Below are 22858 nucleotides of genomic sequence, written 5' to 3' on the forward strand. Positions count from 1 at the left end.
CCAGGGCAGGAAGAGGGTATGGCAGCTCTGTGTTTGCGGTGACAGCTGGAACTACTTCATTTCTCATTCAGTGATGACTGAATGCACAGAACCTCTACCAGGGCCTGTTGATCCAGAGGCATCATTTGGGGGATCCCTCTGTGATTGCTCAGTGGCAGCCATCAAGACGAGTCCTTAGAAGTCAGTAACATTTCAAAACTGTAATTGGAGGCTCTGATAAATGTGTCTAGCTAAAAATTAGGTAATCTTTTTTTCCCTCCCTTCCCCCCTTAATTGAGGATCTCTCCATTGTCCCCAGAACTCATGCTTGGTCTTGCATTTGCTATTAAGCTTTTATTTTTCTAGCCCACACTTGAATCACACATTTGCAAGGAGAGGAAACAAGCACATTGGAAAGCAGAAAATAAGAGTAGTTTTCATTTTCTTTTTTTTCCAATGAATCGGATGCCTTATGCAAAGCCCATTGAGTTCCCTGTGAGTTTTCCCCCTGACTTCAATGGGCCTTGGCTCTGGCTTTTAGCTCCCCTGAAAGGTCCTGAACTGTCTGTGCTGGGGTGACAAGGAGCCTTGGAGAGACAATTGCCAGAGCTCTTCTCAGCCCCTGGCACAGCCAGGTTGCTAAGGAGACTTGGCCTGGCCCAGGCCTGGAGCTCCCCCCTTCCGGGGTTATTGTCTGCTGTGCCTGCCAAGGCTCTCTGGTGGCAGCAGTGCCACTCTCTCAGCCACAATCCCTCCCCAGTGGCCTCTGGCAGCAGCAATTCCTGCCCTGCGTCTCCCCTGTGCTGCGTGCTTGGCGAGCAGCCTCCCTTGCCATGGCTGCTCCATCCTGCTCCAGGGTGCAGGGCTGGATGGGCTCGTGTCTGCTGGCCTCCCTTGGCTCTGGGAGTGTGGGTTTGGGCCCTGTCACCCACCTCCACACCCCAGCATCTTCACTTCCTACGGTTGCATCTCTTCTCCTGCCTTCTCCTGCCTTCTCCTGCCTTCTCCTGCCTTCTCCTGCCTTCTCCTGCCTTCTCCTGCCTTCTCCTGCCTTCTCCTGCCTTCTCCTGCCTTCTCCTGCCTTCTCCTGCCTTCTCCTCTCTTCTCCTCTCTTCTCCTCTCTTCTCCTCTCTTCTCCTCTCTTCTCCTCTCTTCTCCTCTCCTTTACCCTGCCCAGCAGAAAAATAGATGCAAATAAAGCCAAGATGGGGAAGAGATGAGTCCCTTTTTTAGACATCCTCTGTTCAGGGCTTAAATTCCTTAAAGATCCAGTTCTCAGGGTTCCTTGTGAAGTGTGTGAGCTCCAACAGTCATTTCCAGTAGCAGGACAGGCTCCCACCATCTCTAGAAGTCCTGCAGTGCTTGGAACTTCCTGGGGAGCTCCTTCCATTGTGCTGGCTTTTGTTTTTGGAACTTGGAATTTTCCAGCTTTCCTGGATTCTTTGTAGTTTTATCTCTTGGAGGGAGGTATTTTGAAGTTTTAACATTAACAGGCTAAATGACAGCTTCCTCTAAGCCTTTTGGGCGAGGTCTTTTTGTCAGTCATCCCTTCAGATAGCAACTCTGTTTGCCTACAGATAAGTGAGCAGAAATGCTCAAGCCCTGGGCACTTTTATGGTGGTGTAAAATTTAGGTGCTTGTGGCCTTGAATCTGATATATCACATGTGAGCCATCATTTTGACTCTGTGTTTTGTAGATAACTAATTCCTCAGATGGGGATGATGTTGATTTTGTATGTAAACTGCAAGCTGGTGTCTATCTTTTATAGTGGGAACCAGCATGAAACACATTGGGGTGATTTTCTGAATTACAGCATATGTTTTTGACTTGATTTTATAACAAATTGTGTCATCAGTGTCACTGTAACACTGAAATGTCAGTGTTCAGGCAGCATATATTTATTTCTCAAGGTGTTTCTTCAATATTAATGAACAAGAGGAATAGTGAAATCAGGCTCCAGAGCTATGAGATTCGTTGCCAGCTTGTTTTGTATGAAAATATTGTTTAAATAACTAGAGATGTATATGGTCACAATGTTTCAGTGATGATCCTGATTATAATTATTCAGCAATGATAATATCGCTTTCACCAGCCTTAAAGATTTTTTTAAAGGCAACTTTGGCCCCTTTGCTGGTGCTCAGTAAAAAGGAACACACTGTTTCCATCTAATATTAGTGCAGCTAGCTGTTTGAGTGATGATATCTGCTTACAAATGTGCAGCTTGTATTTTAAATGCTGAATAGTGATGTGAGATTTATGAATATGGCTTTGACAGTACCTGTGCTGAGCAGAGTCCTGAGATGTGTGTGGGTTTGCAGAGAGGTAGGATAACTTCAGGATGTTTTGGGTAACATCCTGAAATGAATATTTCCAGGAGAAGGTGCTGTACAAAATTAAACTTGGTCATTGGTAGTTAGTGGAAGTTTCTTTGTAGCTGTTTTCCCCAATCCTGAGTGTATTTTGTGGGCTCTTTGGACCCAGGTTTGCCATGAAGCCCTGCTGGATTTGCATGGTGATGGATTTGTTCTCCTGTGCTGTTTGCCTGTTGGGCACAGGACTGCTCCCCTCTGCTGAAGTGGAGGAGTTGGTGAACAATGATCCATGTGGGGGAGGGCAACAAAAGTTCATTTTAACACATTTACCCTTAGAGAAGAAATCTCACAAATGGCCATACATATATACCCTTCTGTATGCACACACTTTAATTTTTTCAAATGCAATTGGGGGCCAAGAGTGTGAGAACTCTGCTTTTAGTCCTTTGCTTTGCCTCTTCTTTTTTGGTAGAGGAAATGCTTGACGGTCATCAATAAAAGATTAAATCATTGATGGCTATCAGGATAAACTAAACACATCTCGTGTGTGGATGCTGGCATAGTAGGAACTTTTCCAAGATGTTTCAGGCCTCGTTCTCTGGTTTGTTAAAGGGCAGAGAATAAGGTCACAAAGGAAATCAAACCCTGATGTGGAGAAATGAAACATGAGGCCTACTGACTTCTAAAAAACATTTTAAATAACATTCTCTAAGGTTTCATTTTATACTGAAGGCAGCTGTAATAAGTTTTGGAAGATGGTGTAAGGTTTCTATTAGAGATTTTTGCTTGCTTGGTTTTGTACCCAAATGAAGGAATGAGGGAGATGGAATTAGAGCTTATTTAGTATAAGGTGAGAAACTAAAAGTTCTCTCCAGAACCGTAAAATAATAATTTATATGTTCTACAGCAATTTACAAATTAAAAATATGAAACTGTTCTTAGATCTTCGAAAATGACACACATAGCCATGGAATAATTTAGTAACTGCATTGCAAATGCACTTTTGCCACAAGTAAAATAAGACTGCTGCTTTGTAGTGTGCTGCCAGCATAGCCTCAGTGAATAAATTCCCAGTAGATGTTTGCTGCATGCCAAATATATTGGAGTGTATAAAAGATCCCATTGTTCAATGGCATCATTATTTGCTATTATACTCACAATGTTTGCTTGTGAAACAATTTATTGGAGACAAGTATGTTTAAGAAGGAACGCTTGGTTTGAAATTCAGCTGATTTGGCTTGTAATGTCAGAGCTTTTACAGTATATAGCCTCTAAAAATAAATATTTAGGTCTGCTGTTTTTTACTTGTCTTTGAAAGAATTCCTGGAGCAGGGGAGAACGGGGAGCTGAGGCTGGGGATGGCCAGTGAGCATTTAACTTCTGATTCACAGAATTGTTTAGGTTGGAAAAGCCTTCTGAAATCATTGGGTCCAGCCATTAACCCAGCACTGCCAAGGCCACCACTAAACCACATCCCCAGGTGTCACATCTACACACATACATGACTTTTAGATGCCCTCCTTGGGCAGTTCCAAAGCTGGGCAACCCTTTTGGTGAGGGAATTCTCCCTGATATCAAATCCAAACCTCCCTTGGCACTACCTGAGGCCATTTCCTCTCGTCCCGTCACTTGTCACCTGTCACCTGTGAGAAGAGCCTGACTCCCACCTGGCTAAAACCTCCTGTCAGGGAGTTGTAGAGAGTGAGAAGGTCCCTCCTGAACCTCCTTTTCTCCAAGCCAAACAACCCCAATTCCCTCAGCTGCTCCCCAAGGTTGACTGAAAATGTGTGAGAAATGCTTATGCATGGGCATAGATTAGAAGCTGAATTGGCTCACATTAAATACATTAATACTTCAGTTTTCCAGAGAACTCTGTATTTGCCTGTGTTTTCATGAGAACAAGAATGAAGCAGTGTTTCTCCTGCTGTGTCTGGGTGAAGCAGAGAGCAGTGGTGGTGGTGGCACTGATTTAGAGCATTTTAGGAAGCTGAGCTGCCTCATTTGTGCATCCTGCACGCTGAGGCTTCTGTTACTTTTGAGAAATTCCTTTTGGTTTATTTTAACACGTTTTAAACCAAGAATTATCCAAGATTAATCAATAATATTTCTTCTTAATCAATAATCAATTAATGCATCAAAATTAATCAACAATATTTCTTCTTAATGTGTGGAGGTCTAGCCGAGTCAAGACATTTTAGAACTCAGAGGTAACTTAATTACGGTAGCTTAAAAAAAACCCAAAAGGAGATATTTTACCTAATTGGGGCTGAGTTAAACCATGGAAAACGAGCAGAGTGTTTAAGCAGGGTCGTTTTCCCCCCCTCCCCACAAATGGCTATTCTTTAAATTACAAGTGTAGCGCTCAAGCCATCTCCTTTGAACTGCAGGTTTTGTTACACGCTTTGGCCGCGGCGTTATTTCGGAGGAGTCAGCCAACAGGCTTACAGGGCTTTTTTGGCTGGGGTTCACTTACAGTTTTCTTGGCAGCCTTGCTTATTTATGCATCTTTATTTCTCTCTGTTTCTCCTCCGTTGCCTGCCGGAGCAGAGCGCTCCCCGCACCGGCCCATCCTGCAGGCGGGGCTCCCCGCCAACGCCTCCGCCGTGGTCGGCGGGGATGTGGAGTTTGTCTGCAAGGTCTACAGCGATGCCCAGCCCCACATCCAGTGGATAAAGCACGTGGAGAAGAACGGCAGTAAATACGGGCCAGATGGGCTCCCTTATCTCCAGGTTTTAAAGGTGAGGCTTCGCAGATGCCGGCAGCGGTGGTGCCTTCTTTAGAGCGTGGTGTAAATCCAAGGATTTTGAGTTCTGAGCTTCTTTTGAAAGTGGAGATGTTTATGTTAGAAGTGAAATGATGAGTTAGATAAACAATTGCTTGTCTGAATGCTAACTGTGCAGCTTATAGACACTGTTTTGCTCTTATTTACTTCCATGAAAAGTCCTTTGTATCTGAATGTTTCAGGCATGAATTGCTCAGAAAAAAAATGAAAATCCTTCTAAAGAACATCATTGATATTTTTGTATGGGTAGAAAGCATCCAAAACATACCTGGGACAATCTACTCCATTTCTTTCATGTTTCTTCAGCCTCTTGATTTCAAAGAAACATGGCAGCTGCAGCCAAAAGCTTGCTGGAGGACTGGGCTGTGTGGATGCTGAGCCTGCAGAGATGTCTGGTTTGGAGCAGTGTATTGGTACTGTCATTCCTGCCAGTTTGGAGCAAGCCTGACCAGGGAAAATGAAGCTTTCCAAGCTAGGTGGCATTGCCAAAACTCTGACAGGCTCTGTACCTGCTTGTCCCATGCAGTACCTGCCCAGGTGGATTCCTTTTTCCCCCATGCTGCTGTTCTCTAACTCTTCGCGTGAAGCTGCGGATGTACGAAAACCAAACAACAACAACCAAAAGGAAAAAAAAAAAACCCACAACAATAACAAAACTCCCAAACCCTTCAATGTTTAGAGGCTGATATTTTGGTGACGTGTTGGTGGTGGGACCATAGACAGATTGGTGTCCATTCTGGGCAGCAGTGACCTTGTTCTCCTGTGTTATTGGTCTGTTCTAGCACTCGGGGATAAATAGTTCCAATGCTGAAGTGCTGACACTGTACAATGTGACAGAGGCGGACGCTGGAGAATATATTTGTAAGGTCTCCAATTATATAGGGGAGGCCAACCAGTCTGCCTGGCTCTCTGTTCTGCCAAGTGTACAAGGTAACAACGTTTTTTAAAGCAAGCTGGAAAGAATGGTGCTTTGGGAGACTGCAGGCAGCTTGTAGGATACTCTCTGGCCTTGGTGGTATATGTGTAATCCTCCTTTGGTGATGCAGCTGGTGTTGCACCAGCAGCCATGGAAAAATTCCCACAATATTCTCTGTACCAGAAGCACTGCTTTGATTTCTGTTTGTTGATCTTTATTCTCTCTTTGGTGTCTTTGTGTCTGTGTGTGTGTTGGACAGTTCTGTTGCTAATTCTGCATACTCTGCAGTTCACACAGAGGGTACTCCTTGAATAATGTAATTACAGCCTAGCAGTGTGTATTTATATATACACATAGGTGTGTATGTGTGTGACCTGTTCACATAAAAACCCCCTGGAGCACAAGTCAGGTCAGTTTAGTCACTGTGACTGTGCAGGTGGGAGGGTTTTTCCAGGTCTTACTCACCCATTACTAACTGGGTGAGTAACAATAAAGACAGCTAACTGTGTGACTGCAGCCCACAACTAATTTTACCTCCAAATTGTCCAATAAAAAGGTATTTATTCCCTGATTGTGTATTTCAAAGTAACATTTTTGAACGGAACAGAGATCAAAAGTATCAAACATTAATTTCTCTAATCCTCCATCACTGAGATCTTGATGTTGATGCCCTGACGTGCCCATCTTGGGGCAGCTGGGAAGTTCCAGACCTAAGATTTACTCCATTTGTATGAGTTTGGATAATCACTGCTACTTGGATTGGTGTACAATGTCAAGCAACAAGTCTGGAAGATGACCAGTAAAAACCACAAAATGTGCAGAGTTTTTTCTCCTCTCAATCTTTAAGATGTAGAAAAATATGTTTTATTTTCATCTCCTGAGAAAATACTTCTCAAACCTTTGAAGTATTTTCTGTCCTATCTGTGAGAGCCACAACTGAACAAGATCTCTGATTTTTGAGCAAGGATTGGGATACTTTCCACTGTGCTTCTAGGCAAACCATCAAATATTTCCAGATATGAGATTTAAATGAGATTTAGCAACTCTTCACAATGTACAGTAGTAGTTACTACTCAAAACTGCAGTGCAGTGGGTGATGCAAGGATCATACAATCTAAGACAGCTACTAAGTTGTCTTTTGGAGCAGAATTCACCCCTTTTTTATCATTTTAGAGTATGCTTTTATGGTAAATTCTTTCCTCTGAAACAGGTCTCTACACGTGAAGGATCCCACATTCTGTCCTACTTTTTTTTCTCTTTGTTTTTCTTTCAACTTTCTCTTGTCATAAAAGAAGAAGGAGAAAAAAAAAAAAAAGATTTGTGGGTGAATTTTTCCATGTCTTTTGATTGCATGCATGTTTAGGTGGTGAGTTTAGGTCTGGTGAAGGGTGTTGATTACTTTCTGAGGTGAGCTGGGACCTGTTGGTAAACGCCTTTTGGATGAGGGATTGTGGATGGGGAAGGAGCTTTGCATCTCTGCACCTCTGCCTTTACCAAGTGCAAAGCCCCGTGGCTCCATCTCCCTATCCACAAAAATTCTCTCAGTGTCTAGCTTTTTCTCTTGCTTCCCTCTTGTTTTTTTTTAGGCTGCCGGTGTTAACACCACGGACAAAGAGATTGAGGTTCTCTATATACGGAATGTAACTTTTGAGGATGCTGGGGAGTATACATGCTTGGCGGGTAATTCTATTGGGATATCCTTTCACACTGCATGGTTGACAGTTCTGCCAGGTATACACTGCTCTCTTTCTGTGGTTTTTCCTCTTTTTTTTCCCCCCTCCCCTTTGTTGATTGCTGCAGAATTAGCACGGCTTCTGTCTTCAAAAAAAAAAAAAAAAAAAAAAAAAGGACTTTTACAATGATTTTGGTTTTTTTAAGCACAGTTGTCTCAAGCCAGTGAGTTGTTCTGTCACAAGTTTGCAACTCCAAAAATCAAACAGCAACAACAGCAAAAAATGGTGTGGGGTGTGTGGCTATTGCACTTAATTGAAATGTTTTTACATCATCAGAAATGCTAAGGAGCTGCATTTCCTTAGCACTTCAATGAGACAACTGATAATCAGCCTGTAAATCATTGTAAACTTTGTCAAGAAGATGAAATTCAGTTCGTTACAAAGTTTGGAACTAATTTGGCCATGGTTATGTACTGGCTCATTAAAATGCCTGAGCTGTTCAGTGTACTTCAATTCACTTTTACCTATCATGCAAATCTCTCACGGAAATTCCAATTTCAATGCCAGAGGATCATGTACAGAAGCAGTGCCTTCCATATCTTGGGAATCGGCTCCGTGCATCTTTAAACATTGCATGCTCTAAAGAAACAAGTAGTCATTTGCTTTTACTGCAAAGCATGTCTTGCTGTTCTGGGGTTGATGATGTTTCTGTCCTTAGAAGAAACAAACATCAATGTGCTTTATTGCCTGAAAATTATTATCAGCTGTTAGAAGATGTAACTGTAGTTGGTTTTGACATTAGTCAAATTTTCTCATTTATAACTGTTGGCAGCTGCCTCAGGAGTTCCTTTGGAAAAAAACATGAACCACCTGAGGTTTGCTGGGTCATCTTGTGCTTAACATTTATTAATTGTTAATCCTAAGGAAGAGGTACAAAACCTGCATGTGTGTGTTGCTGAGCCTCACAGTGTGGGAGTTAAACATTCCCACTGTCTGCAGATAATTTCTTACCTTTTATTGAAATATATTGAACAAGGCAGCTTTATTCCATCTCACTCTGAACTGAATCCCGAGCCTGTGAGGTGTCACCAAGCAGGCAGAGCAGTGCTTGTGTAGAGCTTGCTTCTGCTGGCAGTGTTAGCATTTTGCAAGTGCTTAAACAGCATTTTTTTAAAACCAATTTTCTTGAACAAAGTATTTTTCTAAGCCTGGAAAGGCACAAGAAAATTTCAGCATGAAACGTGCATTGCTTGCGGAGTGACCGCTGATGGCTGTGGAATGCTGTTTATCCGGGGGTTGAATCCCAGATAAGGGATTAGGGACACTGTTTGCACATACAACTGTCTTGACGATAGCTTCAAAATGGTTTCAATCAGAGTAACAGCTCTGGAGAACCACTCCCTCCCAAATCTAATCTCATGGGCCGGTAACCACTGATGAGGTTACTTGAAAGAGCGCAGTCCTCGCACAAGAGGGCTCGTTAATTAACGTGTCGCTGCCAATTCGTTTTTCACTTCAATTATGCTTTTTAATCCAGCACTGGGCTCCTCAAAGGACCTCAGGGGAGTTGGGCACCCAGCATAAAGCACAGCTGGTTGAGCAGCTGGACAGCCAGCTCCTTGAAACCCTTTTGAAACCCCTAAGCTGAGTTTATAGATGATGTGGGACTGATTCATCCTCCCTTCCCTCTGTATTTTGAGATCGTACTGCAAATTTTGAATAAACAGGCAGACTCAAGCAGGCTCAAGCCCAAATATTTATTTTAAAATTTAGACACTTTTCATTCAGGCTAGCTAATTCACAGTTTTATCTTTGGATGTGCTTTTGTGTGGTTCACACGAATTGCTGTACTTACACATTTTGACTCGAGTAACAAAATGAACCTGAGCCTAATTTGAACAGTTTTTGCTTCTCTCTAAAATTATCCTTAATCATTATTCATATGATTAAGGATATTACTCATATGATAAGGATATGATTAAGGCAATATTTCAATGTATACCTACGTACCTACCTAGGCAGACACATGTATATGTTTGTCTATGCATACATAGATGCACAAGCTCACACTCAGTGCAAACTGAAAAATCAAAGCTGTAATCTGGAAAAAAGAATTACTGTCAGATAAAAATCAAAGCAATAATCTGGAGAAGAAAATTACTCTCAGATTACAAGATGGCCTAAACATCCAGTGCTCTGAATACCACACAAGAGTTGGTTATATTTTATATTTTACCATTACTTTGCTCCAAGCACTGTGCCAAACACTGCCCTGTTCTCTAACCCTGTGGCCTGATTGTTCCCTCCCAAAACCTTCCCATCCAGCTCCTGAGAAAGAAAAGGAATACCCAACCTCTCCAGACTACCTGGAAATAGCAATTTACTGCATAGGGGTGTTCCTGATAGCCTGCATGGTGCTGACAGTGATCATGTGCCGCATGAAGAACACCACCAAGAAGCCAGACTTCAGCAGCCAGCCCGCCGTGCACAAGCTCACAAAGAGAATCCCCCTGCGCAGACAGGTAACAGAAAGTAGATAAAGAGTTACAAAAAACTTATTTTTTACCCCAACAACTAAGCCAGCACATCCCTCCTGCTGAGGAAAGGGAAGAGAAGAAGGGAGTTAATAAATTATAGCGGATTGTGGGTGGGATGGAGAAGAGGTCTTAGCATAACAATGGGTGTCTCAAGGAAATCAGGGTAGGAGAAATGTAAAAACTGAAATATGTTCTGTATTAGCAGTCTGGAGATGAGGGAAAAAAAATGTATTTCAAGTATTTTGGGGCCTGATCCCACAGCTTGTCAATGGAAAAAATGTTACTGCCTTAATGGGCTTTGGAACAGAATCCTATTTAATTGTATATTTATGATGTTTCTAAGGTGATTATTATTGTGGTAACTAGGTACCAGATACAGAGAGGTATTTCTCAGGAAGACTTTTGAAGACTGGAGGGAGGGAATTTTATAGCTAGGCATCCAGAAAACACCTCAAAATAGAAAAAGACTGTAATAAAGTAAAAATAGGGGAGATACTATATCAGATCTTGGACAGCTTGATTAAGATAATGATGCTTTTGAGCAAGAAACAAAAGCAAGTGCCAGATTTAAAATGCACACAACAGCATCACATGTAATACATTTTACAATTGTTTGTGGCTGGCAATGAACAATTCTGGAGAGGCTGATGCCACGAGCAACACACCAGTTGAACAAGTAACAGGACTTTGGCTTTATCACAGGCCACCACCTGCCAAAACAGCCTCCATTCCCACACACTGTGCTCTCCTGAAGGATTTGTGGTTTTTAGCAGTTTTTAGGAGCTGGAGTTTAATAGATTTTGATTTTCTTGCAATAGGTCTTGAGGCCAGAGCTCTGCACCCCCAGGTTTCAGCCCTGCACGACGGGGGATGTTGGAATCTGAGGCTGGGGTTCACCTCAGCAGCCAAAATAACTCTGAGGGGGCTGGATCCCGGCTCTGGCCAGGGCATTGGGGTGTGAGGGTTCACTTTGTGTCCATCTGTACCATGAGGAAGTGGTGCAGGATTTCTGCAGACTTGTTTTTGCAGCCTGTCCAGAATATTGTCACTGTCAGAGTAATACATGTACCTTAAAAAGGGCTCTTCAGTGTGGGTAAGTGTTTGAAATGAGGTGCATGGGCCCACAGAGTGGGAGATTCTGAACAGCATTACATTTTTCTGGACCCTTGTTTCATGGTGTCTGAATTTCCGTGGTTAAAAATACCAGGGAGTGGAAGGCTTTAGCTACCATCCTCTGAATTCAGTATTTTACAGAATCCTGAGGTGGGGCACCTGAATGTTTTCCAGTCTGAAAGATATTTGGTTTGTCTTATGAGCAAAAAGTGTTAATTCTTTTTTTTTTTTTCTGACTTTGTTTGCCACTTTGGGTTGGGTTTTTTCCTTTTTTTTTTTTTTTTCTTTTTAAATTTTATGATTTTACTCATTTGCTTGAGTATCACTGGGACAAAGAGGGACTTTTCACTCTGAATGTGTCAGAAAGAGTGATGAGAAGCCCTCAGCTCAATATTCACACATCTCTTGGCTAGAAAGATCTGTGTAGATTTCTGGACAAAGGAGCCCTTTCAGATGATGTGTGCTTAGCCAGAGAGAGAGGGAGATACACATCAACTGCTTAGATAGGAGACATTTATTAGATTTCTGCCTGAATATAAAAGCCTAATGACTCAGAGACAAGTTGATGGTATAAAAAATACCTAGGGTTTGGTGTGAGCTCAGTTGTGTCAGCTGGAAATGGTTCCTCGGGGAGCAGAGTGTTATTTCATTTCATGTGACAGCAGTGCCAACCACTGCCCTCAGTTTAGCTATTTATCCTTAAATGATGCAATGTGGACCTTCTCCAAAGCTATTGTTTTCACAGGGGAAAGAAACTGACTTACAGCATGTTTGTCACGTTGGGGTTGATCAGTTTATTTCAGTGTTTTTGCTTTTTTTTAGCCGAAATGGCATTTTGCTTTTAAAACTGGGAATACTTTAAAAAAAAGTATTTTTATTTGAAAGTGCAAATGCTGTTTCAACCCCTAAGCAAAAATCCCACTGCTCCCAATTGTTCCTGGTACTGTTTTGTTAGCAGCAGTTGCTCATTGAAGGTCTCTCTGCTTTTGTGTCTGCATGGAGGAAAATGTAACTACTGTAAGCATTGTGTGCAATCTGTATTTGTGGTTTGATGATTTCACTGGTCAGTTTGCAAAGGCAGGATCAGACAAGCAGTCCCTGAAGATTTGCTTGTGAATATTCCTTAATTTCTCCTTGGTGCTTAGGCTGCAGCAGCTCTTCAGTTTCTGCGTCTTTTAAATCTGGTTTTGGGTTTCAGGGCTCTTGTCACAAGCGAAGAATTGAAAAATAATCCAGATGTTTTATTTAAAGGGTGTGTGTTTCTGGATCATTCAACCCCGTTTTATTGTGCCACCAAGCTCACTTTGTTCCAGTTTATTTGTATTTCAGAGGACTGTATTTAAACTTGGTGGGGTTTTGCCACTAAACCTTTATTTATCTGTGGATCAGAGAAGGTTTCCCTTTGTGCTGTGTGTGAAGGATGAGGTGGGAGGGATGAGAAGGAGTGAGATGCTCGTGGCAGGTAGGCTTGAGAATGGGGCTGGATCCAGGGCTGGGATCCAGGGATTTGTTGGAATTCCAGAGAAATGAGGCCACAGATTGGGAAATTCTTGATATTGTTTTCAAAGCTCTTCTGCTGCTGGGTCAGGGTCCCTGAGGATCTGGGCTGGAAAATAATCCTGGTTCACAGAGAGACGTTTGCGCGGCTCTGATGCCATCTTGTCTGAGCAGGAGAAGAGTCTTGCTGAGTAACATATGGTTTGGTTTGGCTCCTCCTGCTCTGTTTAGCCTGAGCTACCACAGGATTTTATCATTCCCCACATGCAGGCGTTTTTTCCCTGCCAAAATTCAGTTCTATTCGCATGAAGTCAGGAATTATCAGCTCCCGTCCCCTGCAATCCTCATCCTCACCAGGATCTGGTACTCAATTTTCAGGTTTTTCCAGGTAAATCCAGCAGGCAGCTCCTCTTTTCCTCAAAGCAGTTAAGTGTTACCTGCATGGAGGTACCATCTTGAGAGGGAGGGGATGAAGGATTTTTGGGATTGAGCCTCACAAGCTGATTTGCAGGACAGGCTTTAAGTGACAGGGCCACTGAACCAAAAGAATACAGATTAGCCTTCAATAGGATGTACATCTATTTTGTAGAACCTTTGTTTTAACAGATAAAGTGTAATTGAAGCAGACAAAAAGACAATTCCATCTCTTGTGACTTGCTCAAAGTCAAGTACAAATGTTTGTCATCACTAAAGGTTTTTGTTAGGGCTGTCACAGCCAATCTGTCAAATTTGGACCCCCTCAACATGCACGTGTCTTAAACAGGGAGCAGTGATCTTTTTTATGCTTTTTATTCAAAATACACTCTATTAATTTATGCCTATTGTTGTTGTGGAGTCTAATCCTTCATAAAGATATAATGGGTGTATTTGTGATGAACAAAGACTGATCAATTTAAAGCAAGGCTTGAGCTCACCCAGCAGAATAGTTCAAAATGGTGTACTTCAATAATTCAAAATGATGATGGCAGCAGAAATGTAAAAAAAAAGAAAAGTGATCAGGAAAAAGGAAAGTAATGTAGTATTTCATGTAATATTGAGCAATAAAATAATAATTGTTTAGAGGAATAGACTATGAAGTGCAAAGATTAATACACAACTGTCAGTAAGATATTGTTGAATTGAAATTACCTTAAATATTTATCTTATTTTTTTCTTTATGCTTGGATTTTTTATGGAAACTACTGGTTCTTCTAGTGGTACTTACTGGATATTATTTTGTGCATAAGTGTTTCCAAATGAGTGCTTTTCATGGAGGGGTGGTGCATGTGTTTTAAATGTCAGTACTTAACATTAGGATTACCCAATTTTGTGTAGTGCATTTAACCTTGTATTTTCCTGCATCTGGTCACTCAGATGTGCTGCTCCTACCAGCAGCTAACAGCATTATTTACTAATTATAATACACAAATATGCATATGATTTCAAATAAACTTTTACTGCAGAGCCTTCAAAAAGGCTGACAGTTATAGGAAATCACTGCATGCCTGCTAAAATGTCCCAGCATGAGTGCCAGAACTGACAGATCTAGGCTCCAGGACATGGTATGAATTATCAGTGCAGGAAAACACCCTTCATAATCAATTACAGACAATTACACACTGCTCTGCAGCTGATTTTGCCACATGGCATTTAGAGATTCCAGCAAAGATTTGTTTGTTTTAAATGCTCTGCTGCTTAGAAATGCTTGTAGAGCGTTAACTGAGAGCTGATTAAGGCACAGTGTGTTGGTCAGGGGAGGAGGATGTAGTGAAAATTGGGATATAATCAGGCATTGTTGGTGAGGTTTGAGTGCATTGGGCTTTTCTCCTTCTCCAGTGCAGATTTGGAGCTGAAGGTCTGCCTGAGGCTGGTGCTGTTCTCACTCCTGGCCTGCTAAAAGCACAAAGGAATATTTTCTGGTGGAGCTCTGCCTTCCTGTTGAGGTTAACATCTACCACAACGGTTCTTGCAGTGCTCTGCCCAACTCAAGCTGACTTTCACCTTTCTTTCTTTAATTTAGGAATGAAACACCTCCCTAGAGCAGTGTCATCACCTAAAACAGGGTGTCAGCACACTGAGTGGGCCCCCACAATGTTTTATTCACCTGTGACAGGTGAACCTGCATGGTGAGGGGTTGGAGAGCAGAGCCGCACGTGGCAAGCTGGAAAAAAGAAGAATACAAAAAAAAAGAAAAATATAGAAAGCTGCCACTTAAATGTAGATTAAAGCTGACCATGTCTCCTGACCTTGGAATAGGTAGGGTTTTCCTCAGTCTTTTATAGTGTGCTCTAAGGCAGTGAAAAAAAAAAAAATGCTCAAGGGAGGAGATCAAAGGTTAATTCTTTCTTATTGCAGGAAAGGTGAGAGGCCATTTCAAACCAGAAAATCTCCCCCAACCACAGGCCAGGCTGGGTTGGCTTCATCTTTTCTGGAGCAGATTTTTATATCCCTTGAGCTGCTGTAACTCCCTGTACTGCTCCAGTTAATCAATGAGGAGAATATTCCCTGGGAGTGCAGTGCATTTGTCTTCTCCCAGGCGTGGAGCAGTTCCTCTGGATTTCTCATCATTAATGCACTTTGGTTACCTCCAGTATCTCTGGCCCATCACACAGTTCTGCTGTGAGGTAAACACATGGGGTAGTGTTAAAAGGGAAACTGGCAGAGCCTTTAATCTGCTCTTTTCTATACATTATTGCTGTTTAAGCTCTGTGTTTAAAATGCATCACTGGAGTATTTCAGTTTATTGCAAGTTTGTATTTATAGGCTTTAACCAGGCTAAAGCTGCTGAATGGTGAGTGTGAAAAGCAGTGAAAAAGTGAAACTCTGGAAGAGATCCAGACAGTGTCTAGTACAATGGTAGTATTCATAAAAAAAGAAAAAGAACAACAAAAACAAAACCCAAAAAATGAAAACAAAAACCAACCAACCAACCAAAAAAAAACACAACAAAAACCCCCAAACAAACCCAAAGAAAACCCCAAAAAACCAAGATCCCAGAATCCAGAACTCTGGACTATTTCTGATACCTAAAGTATCTAAATTTTGTAGCTTCACTTCTGTCCCTTGAAAAAAATGGCTGTAATGGCAAAGACAGGTGCAGAAGAAAAGGGAATGTTAATTAATAAAGGATATAAGAATCAAGACTTGAATAAAGATCTTGGTAGAATGACTGGAAAATAGTAGGTAGATTTTGGAAATATGGAGGAAGTGGTCAGAGTATTGATAGGTTTGTGGTGAGAGGTAGAAAAATGGAGGCCAGAAATAGCAGAAAAGTGGAATTCAGGAAAGGAGGGCTGGGGGCAGAGGAGCTGCCACACTGGAGATTTGCACATTTTGCACATTTCTTGGTGCTGAGCTGGTTCATTTCTTGAAGCATCATTTTCAAACTGTGGTGGAATAATGAAAATGGAAAAAACACCCCAAAAAACCAACAAAAAAGGCAGATCAGATTCCAGCCCTGGTTGTCCTGCTGCCTGGTGCAGCAGGTGAGTTCCCCTCTGCAGGCTGGGCATGGCAGCATCTCTCTCTCTCAGGACTCCATTCAATATTCACTCACTGATTTATTTACAGCTCCATAGTCTGCCTTAATACTGCTTTTCTGTTTGCGTCCCAAGTGGTCACTGGATTTATTTTCCTAGAGGAATGTGCCAGGTACTTGTATTTGCTGAAAGTAAATATTATTAACATTCGTGATGGTGGGATGAGTGGGGCCGAAGCAGTCACCTTTCTTTTTTGAATGGTGGCCTTGTGTTTGTGCAGTTTCACTCTCTCTTTCCATGGCCTCATCTTGTGTCCAGGAGCTGTTTCTGATATCAGGAAAGGTCTGTCAGCTGCAAATCTGCTTACCAACATTCATTTTTTGATAGCAACCCTTAACATTTTCTTCCTTATGAAACCTCTTTCCACTCTTAACCTCTGGTTTTAGAAAGATGCCCTTTTTAAATCTAATTTTGTGGAACAAAGCTGCAACCTGGTGACATTTTACATAAGCAAACCTGGTGGCAAAGCTGATCCTCATCCAGGTGATAAAGGTGTGGGTGCTCTGGTGCTCCAGGCTTCCAGCTGGGTCCAAGAGAAGAACCTGCTGCTCTGTGGTGTGAGGATGGGTGCCAGTGATGGCTTTGTGACTCCTTCATCCCAGCCTGGCTGTTGGATTTGGGCTTGGCCAAGACGCGATCGTGGCGTGAAGAGAAAGGGAGGATTCACTCTCAGGAGGGGAAGACTGACAATACAAGCATTTCTATTTTGTGTTAGTATTCACTTGAAGCTCTGAGGGCAGCAGATGTCAGGCTGCTGCTTGCAGGCTTGAGGAAACAGCCTTATAGAAGATTCACAACAAAACAAATTGCATGGATGGAGCAGCAGCCTCTTTTTTCAGAATATTTATCAATAAGTACCTTTGGTACTCTAAGGATGATATTGGAGCTGATGAGAAATCACACTCCAGAGGTTCAAAACTGAGTTATTTTTAGGACCTCTTCCCCACATTTCCTGTAGAGTAAGAATGTAGTTAATTGAAAACTGAAGTGTTGTGATTGCTTTTTGATGCTTTCAGTATTGAGTACTTGGAAAGTAGAAAGTAGTAGAATCATATAGGCTGGAAAAGACCTTTAAGATCGTTGAGTCCAAATGTTAACCCTGCCAAGACCACCACTAAACCATGTCCCACGTGCCACATCTGCTCATATTTCAAATCCCTCTGAGGTTGGTGACTCCACCACTGCCCTGACAGTCCATCCATTGAAGGAGCTGTTCCTAACATCCAATCCAACCCTCCCCTGGAGGCCATTTACTCTTGTGCTGTTGCTTTTCCTTGGGAGAAGAGATGGAGCCCCACCTGGGTGTGCTGATTGAGGAAAAGATGTGGTGACATGGACAACTAGGAGTGGAAAAAGAGAACTTATTGGTCGCCTCTGCTCATGGTATAAGCTGCCCACTTGGATATCTGAGGGAAGTGATGTGAATACTGCCAGTTTATTTTAAAAAAATTAATATGATAAGCAAAAATGCCTTCTGAGGGAATAAATTTAAAACTTATGTTGTTTTTGATTTAGGGGACAGACTAACAGCATTGACAGCCATTAGAGCCAGTATTGTGCATACAGAGGAGGCTAAATGTGAGAACAGAGCTCTAGAACCAAGACTTTAGATTCAGCCACTTCCTAACACCAGGGTTCTGAGCTGGCTTGGTGTCAGGTGCTGGTGTTTTTCAGCTTTTGGGCCAAGATTACATCTCCATCTTTTTTTTTCCCTTGTTGCATCTTGCATTGCAACCACAGGTGTCGGCCGACTCGAGCTCCTCCATGAACTCCAACACGCCCCTGGTGAGGATCACCACCCGCCTCTCCTCCACTGCTGATGCCCCCATGCTGGCTGGAGTCTCGGAGTATGAGCTGCCAGAAGACCCAAAGTGGGAGTTCCCAAGGGATAAGTACGTGGATTGCTTCCCCTGTGTGTCTGAGTAACCCCAAACACGTGGCAAGGGGGAAGCATCGCTCCTCATGCCTGCCAGGGTTCTTCTGGTTTGAAGGAAAATCTCAGTTACCTGAAGCTGCTCTGAAGATTCAGTTCAATTGTCTGAGATCAGTTTGGTTAAATAGAAATGGAATTTCTTCTGCCTGCAGCCCCGATTATATTTTCAGATTTATTGCAGGTTTTGAGATGCTCTGCTGAAATGTAGCTCCTCTGTTAGGAAATAAGTTAGGAAAATTTGGTGTGATCCAGACTGGGAAAAATATCCACATGCAAGCACTATTGAAAGGCAATGGTGATTTCCCCATGTTTCTTAGCTGACTACTTAATTGGCTAATATTTAAAAAAACAGGTAATACAACATGTATGAGATAGAGAAAGTCTAAATTATACTATTGTACAATCTTTTCTTTCTGTCATATCTCTGGGTAGGATTTGGTGTTGGGTTTGTATTGACATGTGTTAATAGAGATAATTATTTTTAATGTAGGGAACATTTTGCACATTGGGTGCATGCACGTGCAATTTCTGTGGCTTAAAAGTGATGGGTTTCAAGCAGAGCATGCTGAATTTTGATATATTCAAATTCACATGGCTGCATAATATTTTCTTCAAAGTCTGTTGACTAACATACAAAATGAGCTTTTGCATAATTAATTAAAACTTTAACCATATTGCTCAATATAAGAAAAAAACATACAGAAGAGAGATAATGTTAACAAAGGTAGAACCTTTATGAACATGATTATTTGTCAGAATTAGTGCTAGCTTTAAGAAGTCTTTAGGGTCTTTTGAGAAAATAACACCTTTTATCATGGACAGTTCTCTCTGGAAGTTCAGGGCTGTAACTTTTGAATAGACAAACTGTAATTTTGAGCTTTCTGATAACTCTTCTGGAAATCATTTGATTGGTTTAGCTGAAAACAAGAGCAAAAGGCTGTAATTGCCACCTGCAGCACTCTGGTCAACAGTGGGGGTCTGTATATGTGCTCCTGTCAGCCCCTGCCCTGGGGGGATCCACTAAATGCGGAAAATTTTAGAGTTGCTAAACATTTAAACCCAGTGCTGAGCGCAAATGTAGGGGGAGCAGATTTGCAATGAAAGGAGGCTATTTAGAGGCAGTTTATTAGGCTGGGGGGCAGCAGGCACACAATGAGGGGTTTGTAGCTTTGGTCCTAGCAGGGCAATAGCACATAAATTAACCAGTTTCCAATGCAAATGTTTGTTCTCTGCCAAGACCCAAAATTCAGTTTTAGCTCTGGAGAAAAGGCAGGGTGACCTCAGCATAGCATATGCTGCCCTTCAGTCTTTGCACCTTTTTAAAACTTGCATTTGCTTTAGAAACCAGCCCGAAACAGCTCGAGGAATTCTCACGAAGCCAGAGCCCATGTGACAGAGTGAGCTGGCTGCCCTCAGGAGGAGCCACCTCACTTCTGTCCCCTGCCCGAGCAGATAAGCAGGGGTTCAAATCACTTATCCCTCATCTAACATCCCTGGTGATGGCATGACAGCCTCTGCCTGTGCTTCATCGTGGAAGGCAGGTGTCCAGGCTTTTAAGACTGAATCCCTACATCTGTGATATCTGTGAAATCCTCCTGTTGACCATGGAAAGTCAAGTCCTTGAGAATTTGTTTACAAAAATGCTTGAATCTGGCCTCTATGTTGGATAACGTTATCAGCATCACACTCACTGAGCATCCTCCCTGATTCCTGCCACAGCACTGCTGCTGGGTGTCACAAGGTATTCTCTGCAAGTAAAGGCACTAGCCCTTAAGCACTCAGGCTGGAATCAAAAAGATTTTGCCCATAGGCTTTCAAGTTTCTTTTTTATTTCATCTCTTTCTCCTCATGGAGCTGAGATCGACATCCCTATGTCTGTCTGTTAGATCTAAGCAGGTTTTGCAACCAGGAATATGCTCCACAAAATGCATTCTGCACAGCCCACTTAGTGACTGCTCCTTTTAGGAGGGTTTGGTGTTGGTGCTGTGATCACAACCGAGTTTGTTTTTCCCAGTCTCTGCCTCCCCTCTCTGAGCAGAGCCTGGGCTCTGCAGGCAGGAGGCACCTTCTGGTCCCCTCAGCCAAGACTTTTATGGCTGCAAAGAGCCTGCAGCCAAGAAAGAGCCACTGTGCTGGACCCTCTGTGGCTGAAACTTGACTCCCACCTCCTTGCAGTCAGTGTGGACACAGAGATGAGCAGCTCTGACACAGTGACAGGAGACGCTGGCCTGCTGCTAGCTGCTCCCCAACTCCAGCCATGCTCTGGTGCTCTTTCAAAGCTCTGCTGCTCCACCCTGCATCTCCTCACAAGCCATCAAGTGCAGCCTCGAGGAGAGCTCAAAAAGCTCTCAAAATCTGGGTTTAGTGACTGCTGTGCCTTTCTGAGCTGCTCACTCCACCACCCCTAAGCAAACACACCCCGGCGCGCGCGGAAACCGACGCGCCCCCAGCCCTTATTGCTTCCATATGATGAACCCCTCCCTCGCGCTGCAGCAAGTTGCTGAAAGGTTTTTAGTTGAAAGGTTTTTATATTTAGCCCTGGAATTTCACTGGCTGCACCCCTGCAGCAGATGCTGTGTGTTAATCTGCTGTTTGCACCTCCAGGCTGACGCTGGGCAAGCCCTTGGGAGAAGGTTGCTTTGGCCAAGTGGTCATGGCCGAGGCGGTGGGGATTGACAAAGACAGGCCAAAAGAAGCAGTGACCGTGGCAGTGAAGATGTTGAAAGGTAAGAAAATTGGGTGATTAGGGATCAGAACGGGCAGTGTGGCGGCTCTCAGCCAGAGAATTTTCTTCTGTGGCATCTGAACTCTGTCATCGTTGCGGGGTGGGTCAAAGAGCACATAGCTGACCTCAGCCTTCAGCGGTCTGGGGTGTAAATCTGCACCCTTGACAGCCTGTTTATCTTGAGCACTGACTATTTGGGAGCCAGGAGATGTATTAGCATCGTGTAGGTCTCTCTGCTTTCAGTTTATTTCATGTCACAGGCTATCCTTGTGTAGATCTGAGCCCATTCAGTCCAGGTGGTTGGTACCAATTTATTTTGAATTTAATTGTAAGGGTAGTTTTCAGGAAAGGCAGTGTTATTGGAGGTTTGATAGCTAAGGACAGCTTTTTTATGTCTGGTCTTGCTGTGCTTTTTTATCTCTGATCTTGCTGTGCTGCCACTTTACATAATAACACTTAAGAGTCCACCAAAGAGGCTGAGATTATTTTTTGGCCATAATATATGATGTGCAGTGTAAACTGGAAAACAAATCCCATATTTTGCATTTTGAGCCACACATATTTTACACCAGCTGATGAGCCTCACTGAAGCTGAGGCTGGCACACTAAAATTTATGAACTGAACCTGTGTCTTCTGCAGATGATGCCACAGAAAAAGACCTGTCTGACCTGGTGTCAGAGATGGAGATGATGAAAATGATTGGGAAGCATAAAAATATCATCAATCTTCTTGGAGCCTGTACCCAGGATGGTGAGTAGAGAAAAAAAAAAGTAAACCAGGACTTTCCAACAGGTCTGTGAAAGTCTCATTAATCATAATTTTTCAAGAGGTTTTAAGGAAGCAGTCATGCCGTGATAGGATTTTTAGGTATTTCTTTAGCTTAACAGCAATATTTTAACTTCTGTTTCTCATTATAGTTGCAGCCTTAATATGAGAAAGGGTCCTGTATCATATGAAAACTCTCTAATCCCTTGCTGTAAGGAACAAATGACCTTTTGCGGGGCCTTTACCCAAGTCTGCTGTTCTGAATTGTTAGCCCTGCTTTAGGAGAACTTGCACCCCACAAATTTGAAATGAGTACTTTCACTCCTGGAAAAGCTAATTACTCTACATAAAGTGATGCAGAATGGCATAATGCTCTGGGAATTAAAAAAAATTAAGACACGCTTTCCCTTTGTTAGAGATCTCAGGTTGTTTTGTGATTGAAAATATTTGTTTTTCCGTACATGGCGAGGTCTGAAAGGAACAGGCACTGGGGCAGGGTTTAGGGACTTTAGGCATTAATTGTGGCTCTGCCACTCCTGCTGTGGAGCTTTGAGCAATCACTTCCCCATATCCAAACCTTTTATTCCTATTTTTTAAGGCGGTGCTCGCCATTTTCCCATTTCATTGATTCATTTAAGTAATCATAGTGCACTGAAAGCTTTTTTTACATAAAAAACACTTTACCCTGGTACCTGACCCTGCTTTTGCCACGGTTCTTTTCTTGCCAAGGTCCTCTGTACGTGATAGTGGAATATGCCTCCAAGGGGAACCTGCGGGAGTACCTGCGAGCGCGCCGCCCGCCCGGCATGGAGTACTCCTTCGACATCAACAGGGTGCCCGAGGAGCAGATGACATTCAAGGACCTGGTGTCCTGCACCTACCAGCTGGCACGAGGCATGGAGTACCTGGCTTCCCAAAAAGTAGGTGGAAAATCGGCAAACACAGAGCTTTTATCTCGGTTTGATTTTCTCCTTGTCTTATTCGCGTTCAGGAGTTTGCTGGGGAGGAGGAGCTGCCTCAAGGAGGTTGTGTAACCCACAGCCCTGCAGATCAGTGGGAAAATTCATGAACTTAAAAGGTTTTTCATCTTTGTTTAGCAGTATTGC

General features: G+C 42.8%; 1 protein-coding gene across 10 annotated transcripts in view; it reads left to right on the forward strand.

Moving 5' to 3' along the window:
• FGFR2 (fibroblast growth factor receptor 2) overlaps positions 1–22858 on the forward strand; it is an 80432-nt gene that overhangs the window by 45414 nt on the left and 12160 nt on the right. For 4 of the 10 annotated variants that reach the window (XM_063163088.1, XM_063163087.1, XM_063163089.1 and 1 more), the window contains 7 exons: positions 4840–5030; positions 5857–6004; positions 9989–10191; positions 18069–18220; positions 20866–20987; positions 21627–21737; positions 22482–22672. In XM_063163088.1, coding sequence (XP_063019158.1) covers positions 4840–5030; positions 5857–6004; positions 9989–10191; positions 18069–18220; positions 20866–20987; positions 21627–21737; positions 22482–22672 — 1118 coding nt within the window. Of the gene's footprint in view, positions 1–4839; positions 5031–5856; positions 6005–7576; positions 7722–9988; positions 10192–18068; positions 18221–20865; positions 20988–21626; positions 21738–22481; positions 22673–22858 lie in introns of all 10 variants that reach the window. The other 6 variants (XM_063163090.1, XM_063163092.1, XM_063163085.1 and 3 more) reach the window with 3 other exon arrangements.

Source organism: Melospiza melodia, chromosome 9 (genome assembly GCF_035770615.1).
Source record: "Melospiza melodia melodia isolate bMelMel2 chromosome 9, bMelMel2.pri, whole genome shotgun sequence".
NCBI lineage: Eukaryota > Metazoa > Chordata > Aves > Passeriformes > Passerellidae > Melospiza > Melospiza melodia.